The sequence below is a fragment of the Schistocerca serialis genome, chromosome 5, assembly GCF_023864345.2.
Source record: "Schistocerca serialis cubense isolate TAMUIC-IGC-003099 chromosome 5, iqSchSeri2.2, whole genome shotgun sequence".
Lineage (NCBI taxonomy): Eukaryota > Metazoa > Arthropoda > Insecta > Orthoptera > Acrididae > Schistocerca > Schistocerca serialis.
Genome location: NC_064642.1, coordinates 513850891 through 513873611, shown reverse-complemented (window position 1 = coordinate 513873611; position 22721 = coordinate 513850891). Strand labels below are relative to the sequence as shown.

The 22721-nt window shown below is 43.1% G+C and overlaps 1 protein-coding gene across 1 annotated transcript in view; it reads left to right on the top strand.

Moving 5' to 3' along the window:
- The first annotated feature begins 9552 nt into the window (after window positions 1-9552).
- The window catches only part of LOC126482046 (trichohyalin-like), a 33539-nt gene continuing 20370 nt past the window's right edge, over window positions 9553-22721 (top strand). Inside the window, exons 1-2 of the mRNA XM_050106020.1 lie at window positions 9553-9576; window positions 17243-17401. Of these exons, the coding sequence (XP_049961977.1) occupies window positions 9553-9576; window positions 17243-17401 (183 nt within the window). The remainder of the gene's footprint in view (window positions 9577-17242; window positions 17402-22721) is intronic.

Here is a 22721-nt window from a genome sequence, read left to right as displayed (position 1 = left end):
CCATGACGGGAAGGAGGGGGGGAAGAGAGGGAAGGGAAGAGACTTAAACTAGGGTGTCGAGGCGGGTGAAGGTGAAGTGGGCTTGGTTGTGGGAGTAAGTGGTGAAGGTGTTCAGGTGGAAAACAGAGCGAGCAGCAAGGGATATTCGTTGGAAGGTGTGTGGGCGCTGAAAGGGGTGAATGTTTTGGAGTACAACGGTAATGAACCGGATGATGTCCTCGGCCGTGGGGGGTGGACGGAGGGAATTGTTAGGATGGACAGGAGGATCGACGGGACGAACTGGGACTGTAAGTTCAGGGGTGGCTGGAGGGGGTTTAGCTTTACACTTGTGGGAGTATGTGGGATGGGGGCCATTGCAGGTATTACAGGAAGGAGGAGCAGCGAGGTTGGGGCAGTTCTTGAGAAAGTGGGAGGCCTTGCAATGGGGACAGGTGGGGGGGTTTTTGCAGTTGGGAGTCAGGTGGTCATTGTACATCAGGCACCGTTGGCAACGGTAGGATTGGGGAGGGGATTTGGAGGATTCAACAGGGTGGCGACGGTGGTATATCAGGGCACCCTGGGTGAGGAGATGGTCTATGGACGGGGCGGACTCTGAGAATACCCGCATGAGGTAGGTGGGACCAGAGGCATTGTGGATACGGCGAGCAGAGCGGAGCGTAATAGTTACTTTTATTCTTTATTTATTTATCAGAAAGGACATTGATGCAAGGCTACTGGCCGTGACATTCAAAGTTAAGAAGGAAATTGTATTGGTTTTATGTAAAAGAATTTGACGTTTATTATGTAATGGATATTACTGTTACTTTATTTAGAACATGAAAGTGGTCAAGCTTTGATTATTTAATATGTTAAAATGTAAAATAATGCAGAATAAGCTGTAGCCAATCAGATGGACGGCTTCAGGAAAGGGAACTGCCCTAGTCAGTTGAGCGAAGACGGGCAGAGGGCAGTACTGGTGCAGACGCCAAAGCGGACAGTTCGGCTAGACACACCGAAGGGGACAGTTCGGATTGAGACCCGAAAGCGGACAGTCGATCTTTAGGCAGCTAGGAAGTGAATCGACTTAGAAAATTTCGCGTTGTGTGGTATCGCGTGACATAGTCTGAGCGGTGAGCAGCCGCGCGCCTGGTGTGAACTCAAACTTCTCGCATCGTTAACGAGGTGGAGTAGTGAACTTGTATTTCGCGATGAGATTGTGAATGATCGAACTGTGTCAAATGGATGCGCTCGAGTGTAGTAGTAACTCTACATACGACCACTTTCGCAACTAGTTTGCTTTCTGAATAAACATTATTCTAACCAAATCGCAACTGTGTGCCCTACAACATTTATGGGTCGTTAATTTAGTTCCCGATATTACTATTACTGTTATTATGTCATATTAACTTCATACAATTTCGAAAACTTGCCATCAGCCAGAAAATTTAACCATAGGGTCACAAGTGTCTAATTTAGGGCGTGTAATGCGACACGCGCTGTTCAACCCCTAGACGAGTTTGGGCCAAGACATTTCGACGAAGAGAAACCGCGTGTGAGCCCGAACATCTTTGGGATGTTAGCTCGCACTTTGGAAGGATGGGTATGGTTTAACGTTCCATCGATGACGAGGTCTTTAGAAATGAGACACAAGCTCTGACTGGAGCAGGATGGGGAAGGAATACGGATGGATCTCTTTCAACTGAACCAACCCGGCACTTGCTATAAGCGATTTATTATATGAATGCGTTGTGTCTGTTCTTTCAGACATTTACGTTCGACTTCCGGCGGGGATCTAAAATTAGCAAGCGTGGGTGACATGGACGAGGACTGCAGATAAGGGGCGCTAGTGGCAGTGTGGGTCCACCAGGCACTGTACCGAGATAGTCCGCACATTTGCGATAAACACCATGTACGGGTGACGTACTAGTTAAGGCAGCTGCCTCTCAAGCAGGAGTCCCCTGGTTCGAGTTCTGGTCCGGCACACATTTTGACTCCTCGCCGCTGATTTCTCATAGAGTCCCGGCGTATCTGAACGATTTAGGTAAATCACGGAAAACCTTAATCTTGATAGCCTGATCGAGATTGGAACTGTTGTCCTCCCGAGTGTAAGTCGAGTGTCTTACTACTACGCCAGTTATTTTTAACCTCGCTTGGTCTCTGCAGTGTACCGTTTCTTCCTATACTAGTATAGCACACCTCCAGCGGTGCACCTGTGAAGTCTTTCTTTTATCCTTGGCGTCTCGTTCAAGAGCGTAATAGTCTGGAAGAAACCGGTTCAGGTGGGGACACTAAACTTGAGTCTGAGAGAACAACAATTCCTTCAGCGTTTCGTTCAAGAGCGTAATAGTCTGGAAGAAACCGATTTAGATGGGGACACTAAACTGGAGTCTGGGAGAATAACAATTCGAATCTCGATCGGGTAGTCCAGATCTACGTTTTCCACCATTTTCCTAAATCTCTTAAGACAGATGTCAGCATGATTCCTTTGAAATGGCTGGCCGATATCCTTTCTCACTCTTCCTCAACCCGAGCTTGTGCTCTATCTCTAATAACTTCGTCTCTGACGACGCGGTAAACCCTGATTGGGAAAAGTTTTCTTCGCCAGATTTTGCCAGGGAGAGAAAGCAAAGTTACTGATCTCGGGTGCTGAAGTCGACAAACCTGATTTAATCCAAAAAGACTCCTCAGTGAGCCTGAAGCCTCAGAATACAGTTCATGGCAGTCGTCTCTCGTTCCAACATGAGCAAAACAGGCTGTCTGATGCTGCTCATTCCACCTCCACAATAAAGCATTCTGGCCAACAGCTCCTGAGACAAAGGTTCAAACTACACTCATGTTCATAAAAAACATAACACCTTGGAGGACTAGAGATAGGACGTTCATATTCACAGGACATGTACATTAGAATGTTCTGCAGAAGTGATTAGCATTTGATCCCATGGTCGCTCGCGGGTCCAACGTCAAAATCGATATCGCGGCGCAATACAAATAAAATGTTCCTGCGGCTCTCGTTTTTGCTGTAAACCAAATATGGATCAAAATGACTGGAGTAGGCGTGCAGGATGCCTCATAAACGTATGCGCGAACCATACAGTCAAGCCAGTTAGTTTGAAAGAGGGTGGATTATTGGCATGAGAGAATCCGATGCATCAATCCGGGAAGAAGCGAGGGACGAAATATTTCGACAGGGCAACGGGTGTGTGCCGAATGGTTCACGGAAGGCAGTAGAACACGACGAGATGGGCCAGGTTTCACCACCCAGACCACTCCTGAGAAGATCGACACCTCATCCGAATGGCATTGCAGGATGCGTCCTTCTCGGCTCTGGCGCAATAGCGGAACAGTGTAACACCTAGTACACTGTCAGGGGTGACAGTCCGTCACCGTTTATTACGGCATGGATTACGTGCGCGTCGTCCATTTTTCCGCCTACTTTTGACGAACGTGCAGAAGCATGCTAGATGGCAATGGTGTATGAAACGACGTCACTGGGGACAGGAATGGCATCAGACAGTGTTTTCGGACGAATCCAGGTTCTGTTTCTTTGCAAATGATGACCGCATTTTTGTTCGCCGCAGACAGGGGGAGCGGCTTCACAGTGACTGCCTTCGCACGAGATATACAGCTTCAACTCAAGGTCTTACGTGTGGGGGTGCTATTAGGGTACAACCACAAATCACAGTTCGTCCGTGTCCAAGACACTGTGACCAGTGTGACCTATGGGAATGACATCCTGCGACCGATAGCCATACCCTTTCTGCGCAACACCCCAGATGCCATTTTTCACCAAGACAATGCGCGATCACATGCATGAACACGTCCCTTCTTGGTGTCACAGGATGTCAGTCTTTTGCCCTGGCCTCCCAGATCACCAGACGTGTCTCCAATTGAAAATGTGTGGGATACTGTGAAATGACCCAATGCCAGCCACCAAAGGTGAACTTAGGAACCAGGTGAATGCAGCATGGTTGACTAACCAGAGGACGCCATTTTCCGCCTTGTAAGCGTCGATGGCCTCACGCATGGAACAAACTATCAGGTGCCTACCAGGCAACAGGACACATGCTGAACCGAGGTGACTGAAATGCTACTCATTTCTGTAGAAAATACTAATGTACACGTCCTGTGAATAGGAACTTCTATCTCTGGTCGTTCAAAGTGTTCTGTCTTTTCTTAACATGAGTGTACTATTGTAATGCTGCATGTTATATCAGAAGTTAAAACAGCTATTCATAACCTTCCAAGCATTAACAAACATCCAAGCATGAACTTGTAATTATTAGTATGATTTTATCTGTTAATTTTTGTCGAACATTAACCTGAAAATAAAGATACAAGTCTAAAAAAATTATTTTTCTTTATGAACTGGCCACTGTGCTGTTTCCTCTGATTCCTTCATTGTCACAATCCACCATATCATATTTTCTGCAGTATTGTGCTCGAAAAGTGAGTACAAAATGGCTGCGTGCGAATTTCACCATTTGTGATACAGACCACACTCGCTGTGGAAGTATCCAACGATTTGTACAACACTGCGAGTGCCACTGAAATGTCTTCTAAATCAGGAACACCTTAGACTAGATAGTAAATTGCTTGTTGGTGGAGTGAAATTCTTTCTTCTTCCTTTCCAAACCCATGCTGTTCTTCACTCAGCTCCTTTTCTATCTTTTCACTTATTCGATTTAGTAAAATTCTTTAAAAAATCTTGGCTATATGGCTCATAGGGATTATTCCTCTGTAGTTTTTACAAAGTCTTTTAATGCCTTTTCTGAAGATGGGAACAATGTCTCCTCCAGTCATCAGGTATTGTACTATTTCTCCACACACTTGACAGTACTTTCTACAGCCACTGCATTCCCACTGGACCTGCTGCTCTTATCATGTCCACTGATACTTCATCTGGTCCTGGGAGCTACAACAAGTTTCAAATTTAGATGATAAAGTAGACCAGCTTGACAAGGCGCATAACATCTTGGAGAACCAAGTGGAAATCATCAGCAAAACTATTGATGATATTACGCAAGGTTTAGAACAATGAATTGACGAGGGTGAGTCGGAAATTATGGTTCAAATGGCTCTGAGCACTATGGGACTTAACTTCTGAGGTCATCAGTCCCCTAGAACTTAGAACTACTTAAACCTAACTAACCTAAGGACAACACAAACACCCATGCCCGAGGCAGGATTCGAACCTGCGACCGCAGCGGTCGCGCGGTTCCAGACTGCAGCGCCTAGAACCAACCGCTCGGCCACTCCAGCCGGCTCAGAAATTATGGCTTGACTTTATGTTGGCATACAATTTCAGTCGCGCGTGACTGAACCACTCCGTCAACTGATGGAAAAAAGTTGGGAGTATAACAAAAGGGTGATAATGATTTTTGTAGACATAGAAAAGGCATATGACTTAATTAACTGGGAAAGACTCTGGGAAGAAATGAAGACGATAGATATAGAAGATGGCTACATTAATGTGATAAAGACAGTGTACAGAGGACACAACTGTAGAATTACAACACCACTGGGGAACTCTGAGTACTTCGAAATAAGACAAGGACTTAAACAAGGAAGTAGTCTATCTCCTGCACTTTTTAATGTTATGATGAAGGCAATGAACAGGGCAGTTAAAGATATAGCAAAAGAAAAAGACAAAAAGATGATTTTTTCAGATGATATGGTAATTCGGGGCAATAAAGAGGTGGATGTACAGCTACAGTTTGATGCGTGGAAGGAAATAATGATAAGGTATTGATTAAAAATAAATAAAGATAACAGTGAAGTAATGGTATCTGGAAGAGACAAAGGGATCAATGGGGTTATTACTTTGAATGAAGAACCCCTCAAAGTGGTAGACAGTTTCACTTATTTAGGGAGTGAAATGTCTAGTGGCGGAAGAATAACCTACAACATTAATGGGAGGTTACAGAAGGGAGACAATTTCTACCAAACAATAAAACACCTGATTTGGAATAAGGAAGTTTCTGAAAAATCAAAATTCCTTATGTATAAGAGTTATTACTTACCTATTGTCACCTATGGCAGAGAAACATGGACAATGGCAGAAAGGGACTGGAGCAGACTGCAAGCAGGGGGAATGAAATTTCTCAGAGCAGTTAAGGGAAAAACAAGAATGGACAGAGTAATGAATGTAGATATTAGAAAGGACCTTAAACAAGAAAGTATGAGAGAAGAAATCGAAAAAAGAGGTTAAGATGGTACGGGCATGTTAAGAGGATGCATGGGCAGAGACTTCCCAAAATTATGGAAGAACTAAAGATGGATAGAAGAAGACCTAGAGGGCTCCCAAGAACACGTTGGAAAACGGGAGTGAGAATATCTGTGGAAAGGAGAGCTGTGACCTGGGAGGAAGAAAATTGGTGGGAGGACTGAGCCAAATGGAGAGGACTCGTCAGCACCCAGAGCCGGCATTAGCTTGAGCGGGATCTGGATACATACATACATTGTTGGTGGAGTAAAACTTTTAGTTACAAGTAAAAAAAAAAAGTCATTTCAACGATAAACGGACAGCTGACCGTTCTGTGGATTAGTACCACAGCAGTTACGAAATTGTGGTGGAATATATACAGAATTACAAAAGAGTATATGTAAATTTTATTTAAAGTTAATAGTACACGAATGAATTTTGGTGATTTCTTGTGTATATAACACAGTGACGTAGCTCCCATTGTTGTTTACACTGTTATATCAACATACACAGTTGTCAAAGATAAAATTACAAATTTAAAAAAAAATGACAAATTTCGTGAATATTTAATTCGTATAAATACACTAAATAACTTAAATACTATACAACACAATTTAACCTTTAAGCAATTTTTTGTTACATATCCTGCAGAAGAAATAGTAATGTCATCTATTCTTGTCAGTGGTGGAATTTGAGCATGTAAATTAGTGTATCAGGTTACAAATCATAGGTGAATTGTTTAACAATCATGCAGGTTTCATACATGCAAGAATTCTACTATATTGTGCAGGAATACATAATGCAAAAAACTTTTTATACCATATACAATAACCATTTGTTAATACGACAAATTAACAGAAATTATTAATAGCGAACTCATAGGTGTAATCAGATTGGGTGCATGGAATATGTTGACTGACAGAAGAAAGCAAAAGTTGGGAAAAGAAGCAGAGGTGGGAATTTCTGAATATTGTTAGAACTTTGCTGAATTAGTGTTTAGTCTTTTGAGTCAGCTGATTTAACTTATCAGATTGACTTGGTTCGTGAATTAATTTTGAAGCGAGTTTTCTCTGGATTGTGAATTAATGTTAAAGGTGTTTTGTATAGAAACTTATATTTGTATGGCACTGCTGTACGATGTTTGCTATTTTGTAGGAAGGTTTTTTGACAAATTCAAAGCTATGGTACCTAACTTTCTCATAGCCAGTGCCTTTTATGTGTGCATCTGTACCATGTGCACGATTTTGTGCTATTAATTTCTGATGGGACTGATCAGTTTTCCAATGTGGATAGTCATTTTTATTAGTTTCAGCTAAAACCTACATACATTCTTGTGTAATTGTGTGTATACTCCAGGACCATTGCGTACACTGCAGTTAATGATGCTCTGTAACTTCCGTTGATATGTGTCTCTTGCATACTGACATTGCAGTGGAGGTCGTTGTATAACAACTCAAGCCCACTTGATGAAGCTGTGACTTCTTACATTGACAAAGTAAAAACTTTGTTAAGCGACAGAAGGCAGATTATATCGTTATGTTTTCTATTTATTTCACTGCCTGTGCCACGATGGCTAAAACGAAATACCCTACTATAGTTTAAACGGTAGTTGGATATTGTTGCTATAGTAAGGTAAATTAAGGAGTATTTAGTGATACAGCGCTCAGTTTACTTAAACTCGCTGTAAGACGCATTCATGTCGGCGTTTCGAGTGGGTAGGCAGCCGTCTGGATGAGCCCTCCCACGACTTTCCATTCGCGCCAGCGGGAGACATTCAAGCCGATATTGCGTCACGGGCAGAAGATGGATGGGCCGACGTGCCCAAGTGCTGCGGCGTCACTGCTCCACTGCGTGGCTGTCTCAGCAGTTCCTGGACCGTTTCTGCGCGGTTGTCCCCCAGTGCTGTTGCGAAATCCAAGCAGCTTCCACACAAAACCGTTCCTCTTCTCGTAAAAACCTGTCGGCATAGCTTTTTAGAGCCTCTCATCTCACTCACTCCTTTTTCCTTAACATATTCTACAGTACTTACGCCGTCTTATCTACGTTGGTTGTTGTTATGACCAGACGACACTACTTTCTCCCAGTCATAACAGACAGTTCTCTGATTGCACGGTGAAAAGGCGACACATAGCAGTTGTAACTCATGAAATATTAGTTCACTTTATTAAATCAATGAATACAAGATCTACGTAACTTTGACAGACTTCTGTATCACAGGAGTACTGATGTGAGATTTAAAACTTTCCCGGCGTACATATTGTTCCACAAAATCTCGGGCGAACTGCCGGATTTTTGCAACTTCTTGCCACAATATTTCGGAACAGAGTCTTCTGGCCATCTTCAGGTGATACTAGCGAAAACTCCCTGACCTCTGGTATTTAAGGTCCCTCCGGCACATGCGTGGTGGATTCACTTGTCATTTCGCGTGCGCTACTTGAGCGCGTTCGATTCTGCTGCGTCGCGCGCCCTCCGTGGTGAAAACTCGCCCCATCGATATCAATTCGATTGTCTTTCCGCCGGTTCCATCACAGAACTACGCCGGATACGGAGAACACGAAGGTTTTCGACGATTGGATTCCATGCCGAATTCAGCTGGTAACCGCCGTCACGATTAATAAGAGACTCATTGCCAGACAGCCGTATTTCCACGGATTCGTTAAATAATAGAACTCCAAAAGTCAGACGTATGGGCCACAATTTTTGCCTCATTGTAATTCATGGCATGACTAGTGGAAATACAGTGTTCTATGGCAGACTTACAAGGCTGAAGAAGGCGTGTATGCCGCTTATGTTCTACAGTGCGATCCAGGTTTACCAGCACAGTCATTCATAATTTTCCAAAGGGGACGTTTCAACCTTCACACTGACTTCTGTGGGAGATCTTGCAACAATGAAGATTGTACTTGAAGGAACTTTGTCCCAGTACTAGTGATTTGCCTTTAGATTTCAACGTATCTCTTAGGGCTTATAGTCACCTGGAGCTACCGGAAATTCTTTCATGTTCTTCAGTCTCTATTTGTAACAATTACACCAACCTAGGTGCTTGAAGTGATAAACACACTAGTCCTTGTCTTCATCAACTGTGAACTTGTTTTGTGCAAAGTTAGTTCTGTCTACTTGCGCATGTTCTGTTTTTTGTGTATTGCTAAGTAGCCCTGCTTTACTTGCTGCTGTGGCGACATTTCGCTTATGTCCGCAAGATCTTGTTCACATTCGCTCACCAAAGCTATGTTCTCTGGGTAAGCAAATATCTGGAACCCGCCACCTTCTATTTATAGACCATTACATTCTTCAACTTTGCTGTCTCTTATGACTTCCTCCAGTGTGAGATTAAACAGTGCACCTGACAGTGCATCCCCCTGACTTAATCCATGTCTTATGGGAATAGGCTACAAGTATGTTCCTGCAGGTTGCGCTATCACTCTTGATGCAGTGATACATACCCTAATCACTTCAGTTAGTTGGTTTGGAGTGGAGAACTCTTTCAAGGTGTTACGGAGGCTGCCTTGATGCGTACTGTCATAAGCTCTTTGAAAAACTATTAACAGTTCCGTTTCCCTACAATTTGCGTAACAGTGAACACACTGTCAGTAGTTGAACGGTTTGGGCGGAATCCAGTCTGATGTTCTCCAATGATAATCTCTGTAAATGGTTTTAGTTTTTCTAAAATAACTGTAGAAAGGATCTTGTACGCCTTGTTAAGTAAACTGAGCCCTCATTAGTCAGGGCAGAGCATCTTGTTTACTTTCTTGTATACTGGGTAAATGATTGCTGTCTTCCAGATTTCTGACAACGCTTCAGTCTTCCAAATGCGCTAAATGAATTTGCATAGCTCAGTTTGTAGTCTGTTCTCACCATTACTAAATGTTTCTGCATCTACCATATCCTCTTCTGTTCTGTACTGATTTTCGTCTTCCGTGTGGCTTTTGCTATGTCTTCCTTCGCGATGTCAATCTCTGTGTAATTTGTTTTTTCTTGGTTTTCACTGAAACTTAGCTCTTGGTTAGGGCAGTTGAATAGTTAGATGAAATATTATTTCCATCAGTCTGAGACTGATTCAGCGTCCGTAGTCATGTTTTCATTTTCATTACTGAAAACATTAAAACTCAATAAATTAAGGACAATATGTACAAGGAAAAAAACGAGTGTGAGGGATAAACTTCTATACACCACAGACACTATGCCAACATACCCCTATACTAAGATTTGAACTCGCTCCAACAAATTTTTTAGACATGTTTTACAAAAATTTAATAAAGCAATCCAGCACTTTAATAGAATTGTTATGACACCTCATCACAACAGTTTCAAACGTCTTCACGCATTCGAGAGCGTCACAGAAAAACAAAAACAAACGCATGAAGTAAAATATTCACCTGGGTGGAAATCAGGAAAATTGCACTGGTTTTTGTATGTCAGTCCTCACCGTACTGAAACTAAAGTGAGAGATGGCGACATGGTTAGACTCTTAGACATGGGCGCTACTAGAGCTCAGTGATAACAGCTGTGCTAGAAAAAACTGAATTCCATCTTACCTCTTATCCCAACTACCCGTGGTCTCCCTTAGTCAACGATGGGTCGGTCAAGCGTTCTGTAGGCTGTCTCCTTTATAGGTGCACTACGTTTTCCGAGACTGTACCATTATCTGCCTTCCCAACAACTCTTTGTCGCTGTTCCATTTCATGTCGTAGCCGAAAATTACGCCTACACATTTTACCGAGATACTGAGTCTAAATAGGAGGTAGAATTTTTGAAAGGCAAATGCGTAGCGTTGTAAAGTCAGTCTAAACCTGTGATGCGGACCCCACTTGGAGAAACTGGAAACTAAACTGCAAATATAGCATTTCAGTACATTTTTCGAATTAAAAGCCTGTAATGCATTATTTAAAACTTATTGTTTAATGATATAAAATTTTAGTATACAATGAATTAACGAGATTAGAAGGTTAGAATATTTATTTGGCCCCTACAATTTTAAATTTTTAATTCTTGTTTTGTTGTTAGTTTGTATTTTGTGGTGATCCATAACAATATGTTACACAGATAAATCCGAAAACCAGGTTATTACAGTGGTAGATTTTCTTTCCTCTTAGACTGTTATTATTCGCCTACAACAATGGATACAGTCGCCACAGCAGTTATCAGCTTTGTGCTACATGTTAGGTACAACCCTGACAATGCTGCAGTAGGGATGTTAGCATATTTTCGTGGTTTCCAGTTTGTAGTAGTATAATTGTTACAGCAACGAAAATATTTCTCATAAAATTACATTCGTATTAAAAAAAGCGTTTGTATATTTGACTTTTGAACTTCCTGCTGAAACAATCATGTGACATATCTACAACGTCAGGAATGAATTATTATCTTCTCACACTATATGAATCTGAAGATACGTTATTTATTTCTCCACAATATCTCCTTAACTTTAGAGACCAGTCGCTTAGATGAATAACGAGCCTACGGAGCCGGACACTTATACCATTTTTAAAGCGTTACGTGCACATATGTAATTGATGTATTTTCAAGCGTAAAAATACTAAAAAAAGACCAATCTACATTTACTTTTCACATTTATTTTAGTTGTCTGATAGATTACAAATTTTACAATATTTCTTACAAAAATATAATTATTCTTATAAAAAAAAGGATGAAGCGTGTTATTGCGCAATTTCTTCCTCCTCTTCTAATATTTTTTGCACCTTCAACAAACATACCATATTTGTAGCAGAATTACAGCAAACTGCGAAACTTGACGAGTACACGCACGAAATTATGTCAAAGCCATCATATTGGCTCGACCATTCACGACAGCAGCTGTTATATTCGTTTATGTTTCTTTCGAAATAATTCTACAAATTCACAGCAAAAGGCAGCACTAGACAATGGACAGGTCGTGAGTCGTCCGGACTTTGTTGTCATACATAATGATATATACTCGGGCGCGGTCCTTTAATACAAAATTGTAACCCAAGGTATGTTCGAGTTTGGTCTGCAAAGTGTTTGAATAAACTTAACTGAAAATTGTTTAACTCACCTTTGAGATTCAAGACTCCTTGTCTGGCCTAGATAAGTAACAGATTTTGTGTGTCCCGGTTTTCGGCGAAATCGAACTCACTTCAACTGTTAGAATTTCGCTAGTCGTCATTTTAAAAGCCTAAGCGATTTCGCCAAGTAAAGTGTCAAGAGATCGACTGGCCGCCAATGCGGCGGCCAGTAAATGCCAAACGATCATTTCATTTTCTTTACCACGAAATTATAACGAAGACATCTATACATATTACAAATTAAAGCCGCCGCTGCGTTTTTCTGTTTATATGCGAGGTTTATCTCAGGGATTACTGTAGGGATTGTGATGTGATTTTCACTAACAGACAGATTTAGTCATGAGGGAGATCTGTGTATATAACTAACGGTTATACGGGGGTGATTACTCGTTAACACAACGAGGCCGGCTGCTGTGCCCGCAGTGCGGGTGATAGGATGTTCGCAGTGAATATAGGACAGTTTGGCACGTAAGTTATTTCTTACACACACAACATAAACACTTGCCGGCCGGAGTGGCCGAGCGGTTCTAGGCGCTACAGTCTGGAACCGCGCGACCGCTGCGGTCGCAGGTTCGAATCCTGCCTCGGGCATGGATGTGTGTGATGTCCCTAGGTTAGTTAGGTTTAAGTAGTTCTAAGTCCTAGGGGACTGATGACCTGAGAAGTTAAGTCCCATAGTGCTCAGAGCCATTTGAACCATAAACACTTCAAAAGGAAAGTAAATTACTCACGTATATTAAGCAAGGAGATGCTGGAGCTGCCTCCCTTCGTTGTTTAAGAAATTCTCACACCTACTTAGCAAATTGCTCATTACACTCTGCAGTTCCCTCGGAGAATGGTAGCAATTTCTTGACGGATGTTAGTTCTAAGCTCATCTAAAGCGTGCGGATGTGATTTGCATACTTCCTCTTTTAATACACCCCAGTCATAGAAATCGCTGGGGGTTGAATTGGGGACGAGGGGCTCGTATGTTGTTTGTGATAGCTCTATCTTGAAATACTCCAAGAATATCCTGTAATGAGAAGTTGGTTGTATCTGCCGTCGCAGATTTCTTTTGAAAGGTAGCGAAACCAAGTTCTCTCTCAATTAATTGGTAAAAAAAGGCTGCACATTTTTTTCCAAATACCTGTCACTGTTAATTCTTTCCTGAAAAAAAAATAAGACCTAATATTCTCTCATCGCTAATAGCGCGCAACTCTCCTATTTTTTGATCATCCAGGGGTTCCCTGTGTTTTACGCTTGCCTTTTCAGAGCTCGAATAACGGTTATTTTGTGAATTAACACTCGCATTTAGGAGCTGCCACGATTCATCTGACAAGAAAGTTAGGTTAGGGTGAATTTCTCCATCATACACGCTGTTCAAAATCCATTCACAAAACCGCAACATTTTTGCAGGATCACCCTATTTAAGTTATTTTATAGGCCTGTGACTTAAGTAGATTCGTAGCCATTGTAACAGACCCATAGGAAATTCCCATTTGCTGAGAAAGATACTAAACTGATTTTTCAGGAAACCTTTCCAGAGCATGTCCTATCTAGTCCAGAGTTTCTTCCGTGAGTACTGTACATGGTTGATTGTCTTTGTGTCCTATCAAGAACACTTCCTGTGTCACGAAATTTATTTACCGATCGATGAATCGTACTCTGATTAGGAACTTGAACATCAGGAAATTCAAAAATGTTGTTTGGCCACTTGTTGACAAACTGCCAATTGGCTTCTGTCTTGGGTTCTTTGGTCGTTCGCTGCAGTAGGGGAAACCAAGATCCGTTTACCTTAAGGTGAACCGTCGCAGGTAGCCAGAGGAAAACCGCACCGAAAATAACCACGGAGAAGCCCTCGGACGTTAGCGCGCCAGGTACATATAGTCTGCGGCCGCGAGCTCAGCTCCAGTTCACCACCGGCGATGGAGGGTGAAGCTTTGACAATGCCAGCCACTCGTGCTGTAAGCTCATCAGACGAACGTCGGCAGAAGAACCCGAGACAGAAGCCAATAGCCAGTTTGTCATTAGGAAACTCCTTTTGAAATAATCTCTCAAAATGCATTCGCTGATTCTGTACGCAAGTATGAATCATAGATTAATACTCTTTGGCGAACAGAATAATTGTATTTCCCCATCTCACTTGAAACACTTTTACTCAATACAGTATACTGCTCCACCTAACGCAAACGTGCTACTTGCGCTAGATTTCTACACTCACAAAGGACCTGCAGCAGATGGAGAACATACTCTCCAACAGCACCGCCAGGCGGTTGCGTTAACGACTGTCACCCTGTAGTAATACTGTGAGTATAATATTTGTATTGCTGTCTGTCTCATATTTAACTGGCGTTTGCAAAGACATCTCGAAGCAATGATGAGAGCTACAAGCAGGTGAGGCACAAGGACTCTGTCTGGCGGCAAAAAGCAGTAAACAGTCACCACAGTTCCAGAGAGCAGCGAAGCTTGATCATAATCTATGCATATCTACACACATTATAGTCCGTCTGCTTAGCTGGGTGGTAACATGCTCCCCTCCTATGCACACAGGTCCGGTTTCTATTGCCGTCCGGGTGGAGATTTCCTCCGCTCGGGGACTGGGTGTTGTGTTATCCTCATCCACGGCGCTCAAGTTGCCCCATCTGGCGTCGACTGAAATAAGACTTGCACTTGGCGACCGAATTTCCCCGAATGGGGCCTTCTGGCCAACGATGCCATACGCTCATTTCATTTCATTTTACACGCATTATAGATTAAAGTCCCCCGTCGCTTTTTCCGGTCTGTATGTGAAGGTAATTCTTAGCACTAATTTAGAGATTTTGATATGATTTTTCGTTAATAGACAGGTTGATTCATGGGGAAGGTTTATGTATATAATTTATAACCACTAATCCAGACAAGTCTGACTGTAGACACTTAATTATACTTATGCAAGCACAGAGCACGTTTAGCTTACTATTTACGACCGTCCTTACTGGTTAACTAACACGCTAAAATATCTTGGACGAATCCTCAACTGGCAGTTAACGTGAAAACCTCACCAACCATCCAATAGAAAGCCCACAGTAGACTAAAACTACTATAACTAATAACGGGATGAACTGGGAATTACACCCCTCGACTACTCTCCGCACTTACAAATTCTGGTCTGACCAATCCTGTGCTATGAGAATGTTGCATGGATATCAGTCCCATCACCTTGAACGACTTACGCCCCATCTTGCTTTCAGTACCCATTTACCTTCCCGCACATGGATCCTCTACCATCTCATGAAATTCCTAACCCTCGTCACCTACACTGAACGCCTCTGCTTTCATATGCTATATGTAAAGTAGATTCCAATAACCCTATTGTCTCCCATTTGATCACCAACCTAGGTATGCTGACGCACCCTTAGAAACACATCCCACTATCCCTACACCTACAACCGAGCGAGGTGGCCCAGTGGCTAGCCCACTGGACCTGTGATTTCCCTAAATCACTTCAGGCAAATGCTGGGATGGTTCCTTTCAAAGGGCATGGCCGACTTTCTTCCCCATCCTTTCCTAATCCGATGGGACCGATGACCTCGCTTTTTGGTCCCCTTCCTCCAAATCAACCAGCAACAACCTACACCTACATACATTCCACTCCTGTCTCAACGAAACTTCAGCCAACTCCATCTCCCTCACTCTTACCAACTTCAACTCTTCCTACATACCCATTACACGTCAGGACTCCCCTTTCCTTATCATCTGCATGCATCCCCCATCCCTTTCTTCATGTTACCATTACCCTTCCCACACACCAGACTCTTCCTCACCTTCTGTCTCCCCCACCTTCTGTATGCTGACTAGTACCCCAACCCCTACCTTCCTCTCCATATCATATAACTGACCCCTATCTTTTCTACCCCACACCCCTCAGTCCTATGGAACATATTCTCTGCTCCCAAAATAATTCTCAAGCAGCACATGGCCTTCAGATGTTATGTGAAACTGTAGTGCTTCAGTGTTTTTTCTCAGAAGACTTTCACCATTTTGCGATATGTTTTCGGAATGTATATGTTTTCGTTTTTTAACTGTCCATCTTTGATTTTTAATTTATTATAAAAACAAAAGCAAAATAAGGATAATGGAATGTAGCCCAATTAAGTCCGGTGATGCTGAGGGAATTAGATGAGGAAATGAGACACTTAAAGTAGTAAAGGAGTTTTGCTATTTGGGGAGCAAAATAACTGATGATGGTCGAAGTAGAGTGGACATAAAATGTAAACTGGCAATGGCAAGGAAAGCGTTTCTGAAGAAGAGAAATTTGTTAACATCGAGTATAAATTGAAGTGTCAGGAAGTCGTTTCTGAAAGTATTTGTATGGAGTGTAGCCATGTATGGAAGTGAAACGTGGATGATAAATAGCTTAGACAAGAAGAGAATAGAAGCTTTCGAGTTGTGGTGCTACACAAGAATGCTGAAGATTAGATGGGTAGATCACATAACTTATGAGGAGGTATTAAATAGAACTGGTGAGAAGAGGAGTTTGTGGTACAACTTGACAAGAAGAAGGGACCGGTTGGTAGGACATGTTCTGAGGCATCAAGGGATCACCAATTTAGTATCGGAGGGCAGCGTGGAGGGTAAAAATCGTAGAGGGAGACCAAGAGATGAATACACCAAGCAGATTCAGAAAGATGTAGGTTGCAGTAGGTACTGGGAGATGAAGAAGCTTGCACAGGATAGAGTAGCATGGAGAGCTGCATCAAACCAGTCTCAGGACTGAAGACCACAACAACAATAAAAAACAGTTCTAATGTTTTTTTCTCATTCTCGTTATATTGTATCCATGACAGCCCTCACCCTGCCCACGAGGGGCGAGGGGAATGAAATCACAATAAAGGAAAAAAAGAAAAACGAGCAGGTCACTAGTTTACTTGTGTGCCCAGTGTTTGTGGTGCGGGTCTGTCTGTGGTGCAAGCCCCTATGCTGCAGCCTACTTAGCCTGCAGACCCGTGTTGAGCAGTAAGCTGCCAGCCTCTGGTATCTGTGTGTGTGTGTTGCGCAGCGCGAGGAGGAGCTGCGGCAGCGCGAGGCGCTGATCCGGGAGGTTCGCGCGCTGCAGCAGGTGCGCGCGGCCTGCGCACGCGCAGAAGCCGAGGAGCGACGCCGCGACGACGCCACCACCGCAGGCCTGGGCCTGCTCTGCGAGATGTCCATCGCGGAGGTCAGTCTGCCCAGCGTTACAGCCATCACACCAACTTAACTGCAAGCAAATACTTCTCGTAAACTCTGTAGTGGCTAAACTACTCATACGTGATACGTGTCTCACGCATATGCTCAATACCGACACATTTTCACACAGCCTCAGGCGAGGAATTCGCCATCAGCTATTGAGAAGCGTTACTCTCGTAAATCAGACATTGAATAAACCGTCTTATACGCTATGTTATCTTCCTTTCGTATACAGGGGGTGGACAAAATAATATGAACACCATGCAATAGAGTACATCTTGTTGCAAGTTGGCATCACTGCATACGCGGAAATACTGCAAGGTGGCTGCAGTAAAGAGTTGACACGCCAAATCTTGGAGGTTATCTTTCAGTGTATAATAAGGGGAGTTCTCATGATGTAACAGACTTGAAGCCGACGTCTGCAATGTTACGAGGGTCACTCCAAAAGAAATGCACACTATTTTTTAATCCATCTTTTATTCTACATGTTTGAAAGTTTTACAGTGTGTAGATACAACCTTTAGGAACAATATTTTCATTTCTCCACATAATTTCCATCCCTCTCAACTGCCTTACGCCATCTTGGAACCAGCGTCTGTTTACCCACATGGTTAAAATTCTGGGCCAACCTGTCTGGCAGCGTGCACAAGGGAGTCATCATCTTCAAACCTTGTTCCACGAACACAGTCTTTCACTTTCCTAAACAGATGATAGTCACATGGAGCCAGGTCAGGACTGTAAGGCGAGTGTTTCAGAGTTGCCCATCCGAGTTTTGTGATCGCTTCCACGGTTTTTTGACTCACACGTGGCCGTGCATTGTCGTGCAACAGTAAAACATCCTGCTTTTGCCGATGTGGTCGAACACGAGCTTGAAGTTTCTTCAGTGTCGTCACATATGCATCAGAATCTATGGTGGTTCCACTTGGGATGATGTCCACTCCATTGATTCCCTCTTCGTCTCTGGTGAAAAATGATGGAGCCATGTTTTATCACGTATCACAATTCTTCCAAGTAATTCATCTCCACCGTTCTCGTACTGTTCCAAAAGTTCGCTACATACCGTTTTTCTTGTTTCTTTGTGAGCCACTGTCAATATCCTGGGAACCCACCTGGCACAAACCTTTTTTAACGCCAACACTTTCAGTATTCTGCAAACACTTCCTTCCCCCATCCCAATGTAGTGTGACAATTCGTTTACTGTGATGCGTCTGTCAGCAGTCACCAATTCGTTAACGCTCTGCACATTGTCTGGAGTGTGTGCAGTGCCAGGCCTGCCGCTGCGAGGACAATCCTCAATACTGCCGTGCCCGCTTTCATCACATAACCTGCTTACCCACCCACTAACTGTACTTCGATCGACAGCAGCATCTCCAATCACATTTTTCAATCCCTTGTAGATGTTTCCCACTGTCTGGTTTTCACAGCACAGGAATTCTATGACAGCACGCTGCTTCTGACGAACGTCAATTGTAGCAGCCATCTTGAAGACATGCTGTGACGGCGCCACTCACTGGAACAGGTTGAACTAAGTTTGAAAACAAGCGGGAAGAATGTATCTACCCACTGTAAAACTTTCACACATGCAGAATGAAAACTGTATTTTTACAAAAATAGTGTGCATTTCTTTTGGAGTGACCCTCGTAGTATGGCCTAACATTAGCTTCTGGTGGAAGTGTTTTGATTACAAAAATGCCAGCTTGCTTCATTTACATGTGTACTAGTCGTGCTGATTGTAGTGTAAAGTGTAAAGGAATCAAATTTCACTCGTAAGTGGACTCGCTCAAGCGATATTTTCCTTCATATACATGAATTTTAGCTGTGCTGGTTACTTTTGTTGTAGTGGTTTTATTTCTGTAATTAGACTTTAGATTTCCCATCAGTACAACTCGAAGAGCTCTGTGAGTGAGCGCTGTGAGAAGGGAAATACTGCAAACCGTCCAGACATAGCAAAATATATTCTCATCATTTTCGGGAGGAGTTCAAAGACGGAATATCAGTTTCCTCATTCCATATGAAGGAAAATGCTGTATTACGAAAGCAGCCCAGAACTGTGTAACAAAAAGATAGTTACATAAACAAGCCGCAATGCGTCGTATTAAGGGATGAAATATGCCTTTAAGACCAGAAAAACGTCTAAAAATGCCTTCCTGACACTGCGCTATCCGCGAAAACACAGTGATATTTACTACGATGGTAATCCCAAAAGTAAGGTCTCCTATTTTTTAATAAGTACAGAACTCTGTTTCTATGGCTGTTGCTCACACTGTCATAAAGAGTGCTTCACGCGCTGTGTGTAAACATCGCCAATTGACGGAAGTGTATGGTGAGTCGTGCATGGATGTCAAAAATGTTCGCAAGTGGTGTAGAAAATTTGCAGCTGGTCGGACCGAAATTCACGACGAACAAAGGAGCGGGAGACCGTCAATTTCTGAGGAAACAATGTTCAAGGTTGAGCAAAGCATGCGTGAAGATCGGCGGATCACCCTGGATGATCTCTGCACGTTGGTTCCTGAGGTTTCCCGAAGTATCGCTCACAGAATTTTAAGGGCCACATTGAACTACGGGAAGGTGTGGGCAATATGGGTGCCACGCATGCTGACTGAGGACCACATGCGACAAAGAGTTCTTCATCTACATCTACATACATACTCCGCAATCCACCATACGGTGCGTGGCGGAGGGTACCTCGTACCACAACTAGCATTTTCTCTTCCTGTTCCACTCACAAACAGAACGAGGGAAAAATGACTGCCTATATCCCTCTGCACGACCCCTAATCTCTCTTATCTTATCTTTGTGGTCTTTCCGCGAAATATAAGTTGGCGACAGTAAAATTGTACTGCAGTCAACCTCAAATGCTGGTTCTCTAATTTTCCTCAGTAGCGATTCACGAAAAGAACGCCTCCTTTCCTCTAGAGACTCCCACCCGAGTTCCTGAAGCAGTTCAGTAACACTCGCGTGATGATCAAACCTTCCAGTAACAAATCTAGCAGCCCGCCTCTGAATTGCTTCTATGTCCTCCCTCAATCCGACCTGATAGGGATCCCAAACGCTCGAGCAGTACTCAAGAATAGGTCGTATTAGTGTTTTATAACCGGTCTCCTTTACAGATGAACCACATCTTCCCAAAATTCTACCAATGAACCGAAGACGACTATCTGCCTTCCCCACAACTGCCATTACATGCTTGTCCCACTTCATATCGCTCTACAATGTTATGCCCAAATATTTAATCGACGTGACTGTGTCAAGCGCTACACTACTGATGGAGTATTCAAACATTACGGGATTCTTTTTCCTGTTCATCTGCATTAATTTACATTTATCTATATTTAGAGTTAGCAGCCATTCTTTACACCAATCACAAATCCTGTCCAAGTCATCTTGTATCCTCCGACAGTCACTCAACGACGACACTTTCCCGTACACCACAGCATCATCAGCAAACAGCCGCACATTGCTATCCACCCTATCCAAAAGATCATTTATGTAGATAGAAAACAACATCAGTCCTACCACACTTCCCTGGGGCACTCCAGATGATACCCTCACTTCCGATGAACACTCATCCTCGAGGGCAACGTACTGGGTTCTATTGCTTCCCGCGCATTTCTTCACAGCCTTGCAGCCGAACAGGGCATCTTTCTGGACTTAACTGTCACGGGTGACGAAAACCTGGGCATACCACTTTACACCTGAGACCAAACAACAATCACGCCAGTTCATAACTTTCTGAACAGCATGGCAGCGAGCTGGTATGACATGGGCATACAAAAACTGCCAGAGCGCCTAGAAAAATGCATCGACAGAAATGGAGATTATGTCGAGAAATAGCTAAATGCTCAAGTTGTAAACTGATGTAAACCATTGTGCAAATAAACAAGTCTATGTACTTATAAAAAATAGGAGACTTACTTTTGGTATTACCCTCGTATTTAATTCCACTCTTGCGTGGGCGTAACAGGAATCAATAACTAGAAACAATTGTAAACAGTAGTCTGCCAACATTTCGGGTCTACTAAAATGACGGCGTCGGCTTCAGAGTAATGTACAGCGGTAATCTGTAGCCCCATCGTCCTTTATTACTGCTCCATTATTAAACACTTCGTTCTGCGATCGTTAACACAAGCGATCAGTGAAATGTGTGATCTCTTCAGGCTTGCAAAAAGGGGAAAACGTTGGTGCGCGAATAGCGGGAGCATCTGCGACGAAAACAGTTGAGTTGTTTAACGTTACGCGAGCGACGGTAAACGACAGCATACCCAAAAGATGGTAGAACATATCGGCGAAAAGGAATTGTGGACGAAAGCTGAAGTTACCTGACAGAGACCGGCGAGGGTTAAAAAGGATTGTGTCCACACAACATTTAACTACGGTGACAAAAGTGACTGCGGAATATGTCACTCACTTGAGTAATACTGTGTCAACAAAAACAGTGCGTCGGAACCATCACAAGGCTAACGTACATGGGAGGTATGCAATTACGATACTCTTAATAAGGAAACCAACGCAAAACTGCGAAAGAAGTGGTGCCTCAATCATAAGTCCTGGACATTTGATGACTGGAAGGATATGCTTTGTTCCAATAAATCATCATTTACATTGTTTTCTACAAACGGTCAGATTATGTATGGAGAACACCAAAATAAGCCTACGATCCGGCCTGCCTGCTTCCTACAGTCAAGCATGGAGGATATTCCGTTATGATTTTGGCGGCTATATCGTGGTGTACCCTCATTGGCTGCATTACTGCGAATGAATATCTGAACATCCTCGACAATTAAGTGCTTAATATGACTAGCATAGTGCTGCCAAACACTGCCATATTCCGAGACGATAGTGCAACCTACACATAGCCAAGAAGGTTAGGAGTGATTTTTGGAGCATCAGAATATCATCAGACATATTCCCTGGTCAACAAAATTGCCAGACCTCAGCATCACTGAACCGTTGTGGGTGTTTTAGAGCAGAGAGTCGGGAGCAGATTTCCAGCTCCAGCATCGCTGAAGGAATTGCCGAATGTTTTGGTACAAGAATGGCAGAACATTCCGTTGGAAACTATTCAGACGCTCTACGAGTCTATTCCGCGAAGAACTGCAGCTGTCCTCAAAGCCAATGATGGCCCAAAGCCTTATTAATAAAAAAAAAAGAATTGTGTACATGTCAGGTGTTCATTTTGTCAATCCCCTGTAAGAGTAACTTCGGATTAAACGAGGTATCAACAATAGTTAGCCACAGACGAGGATGATTTCTGCGACAGGCGAGAGACATTGAGCAGCTCCCCGAATATTTTTGATGAATCTGGCCTGCTG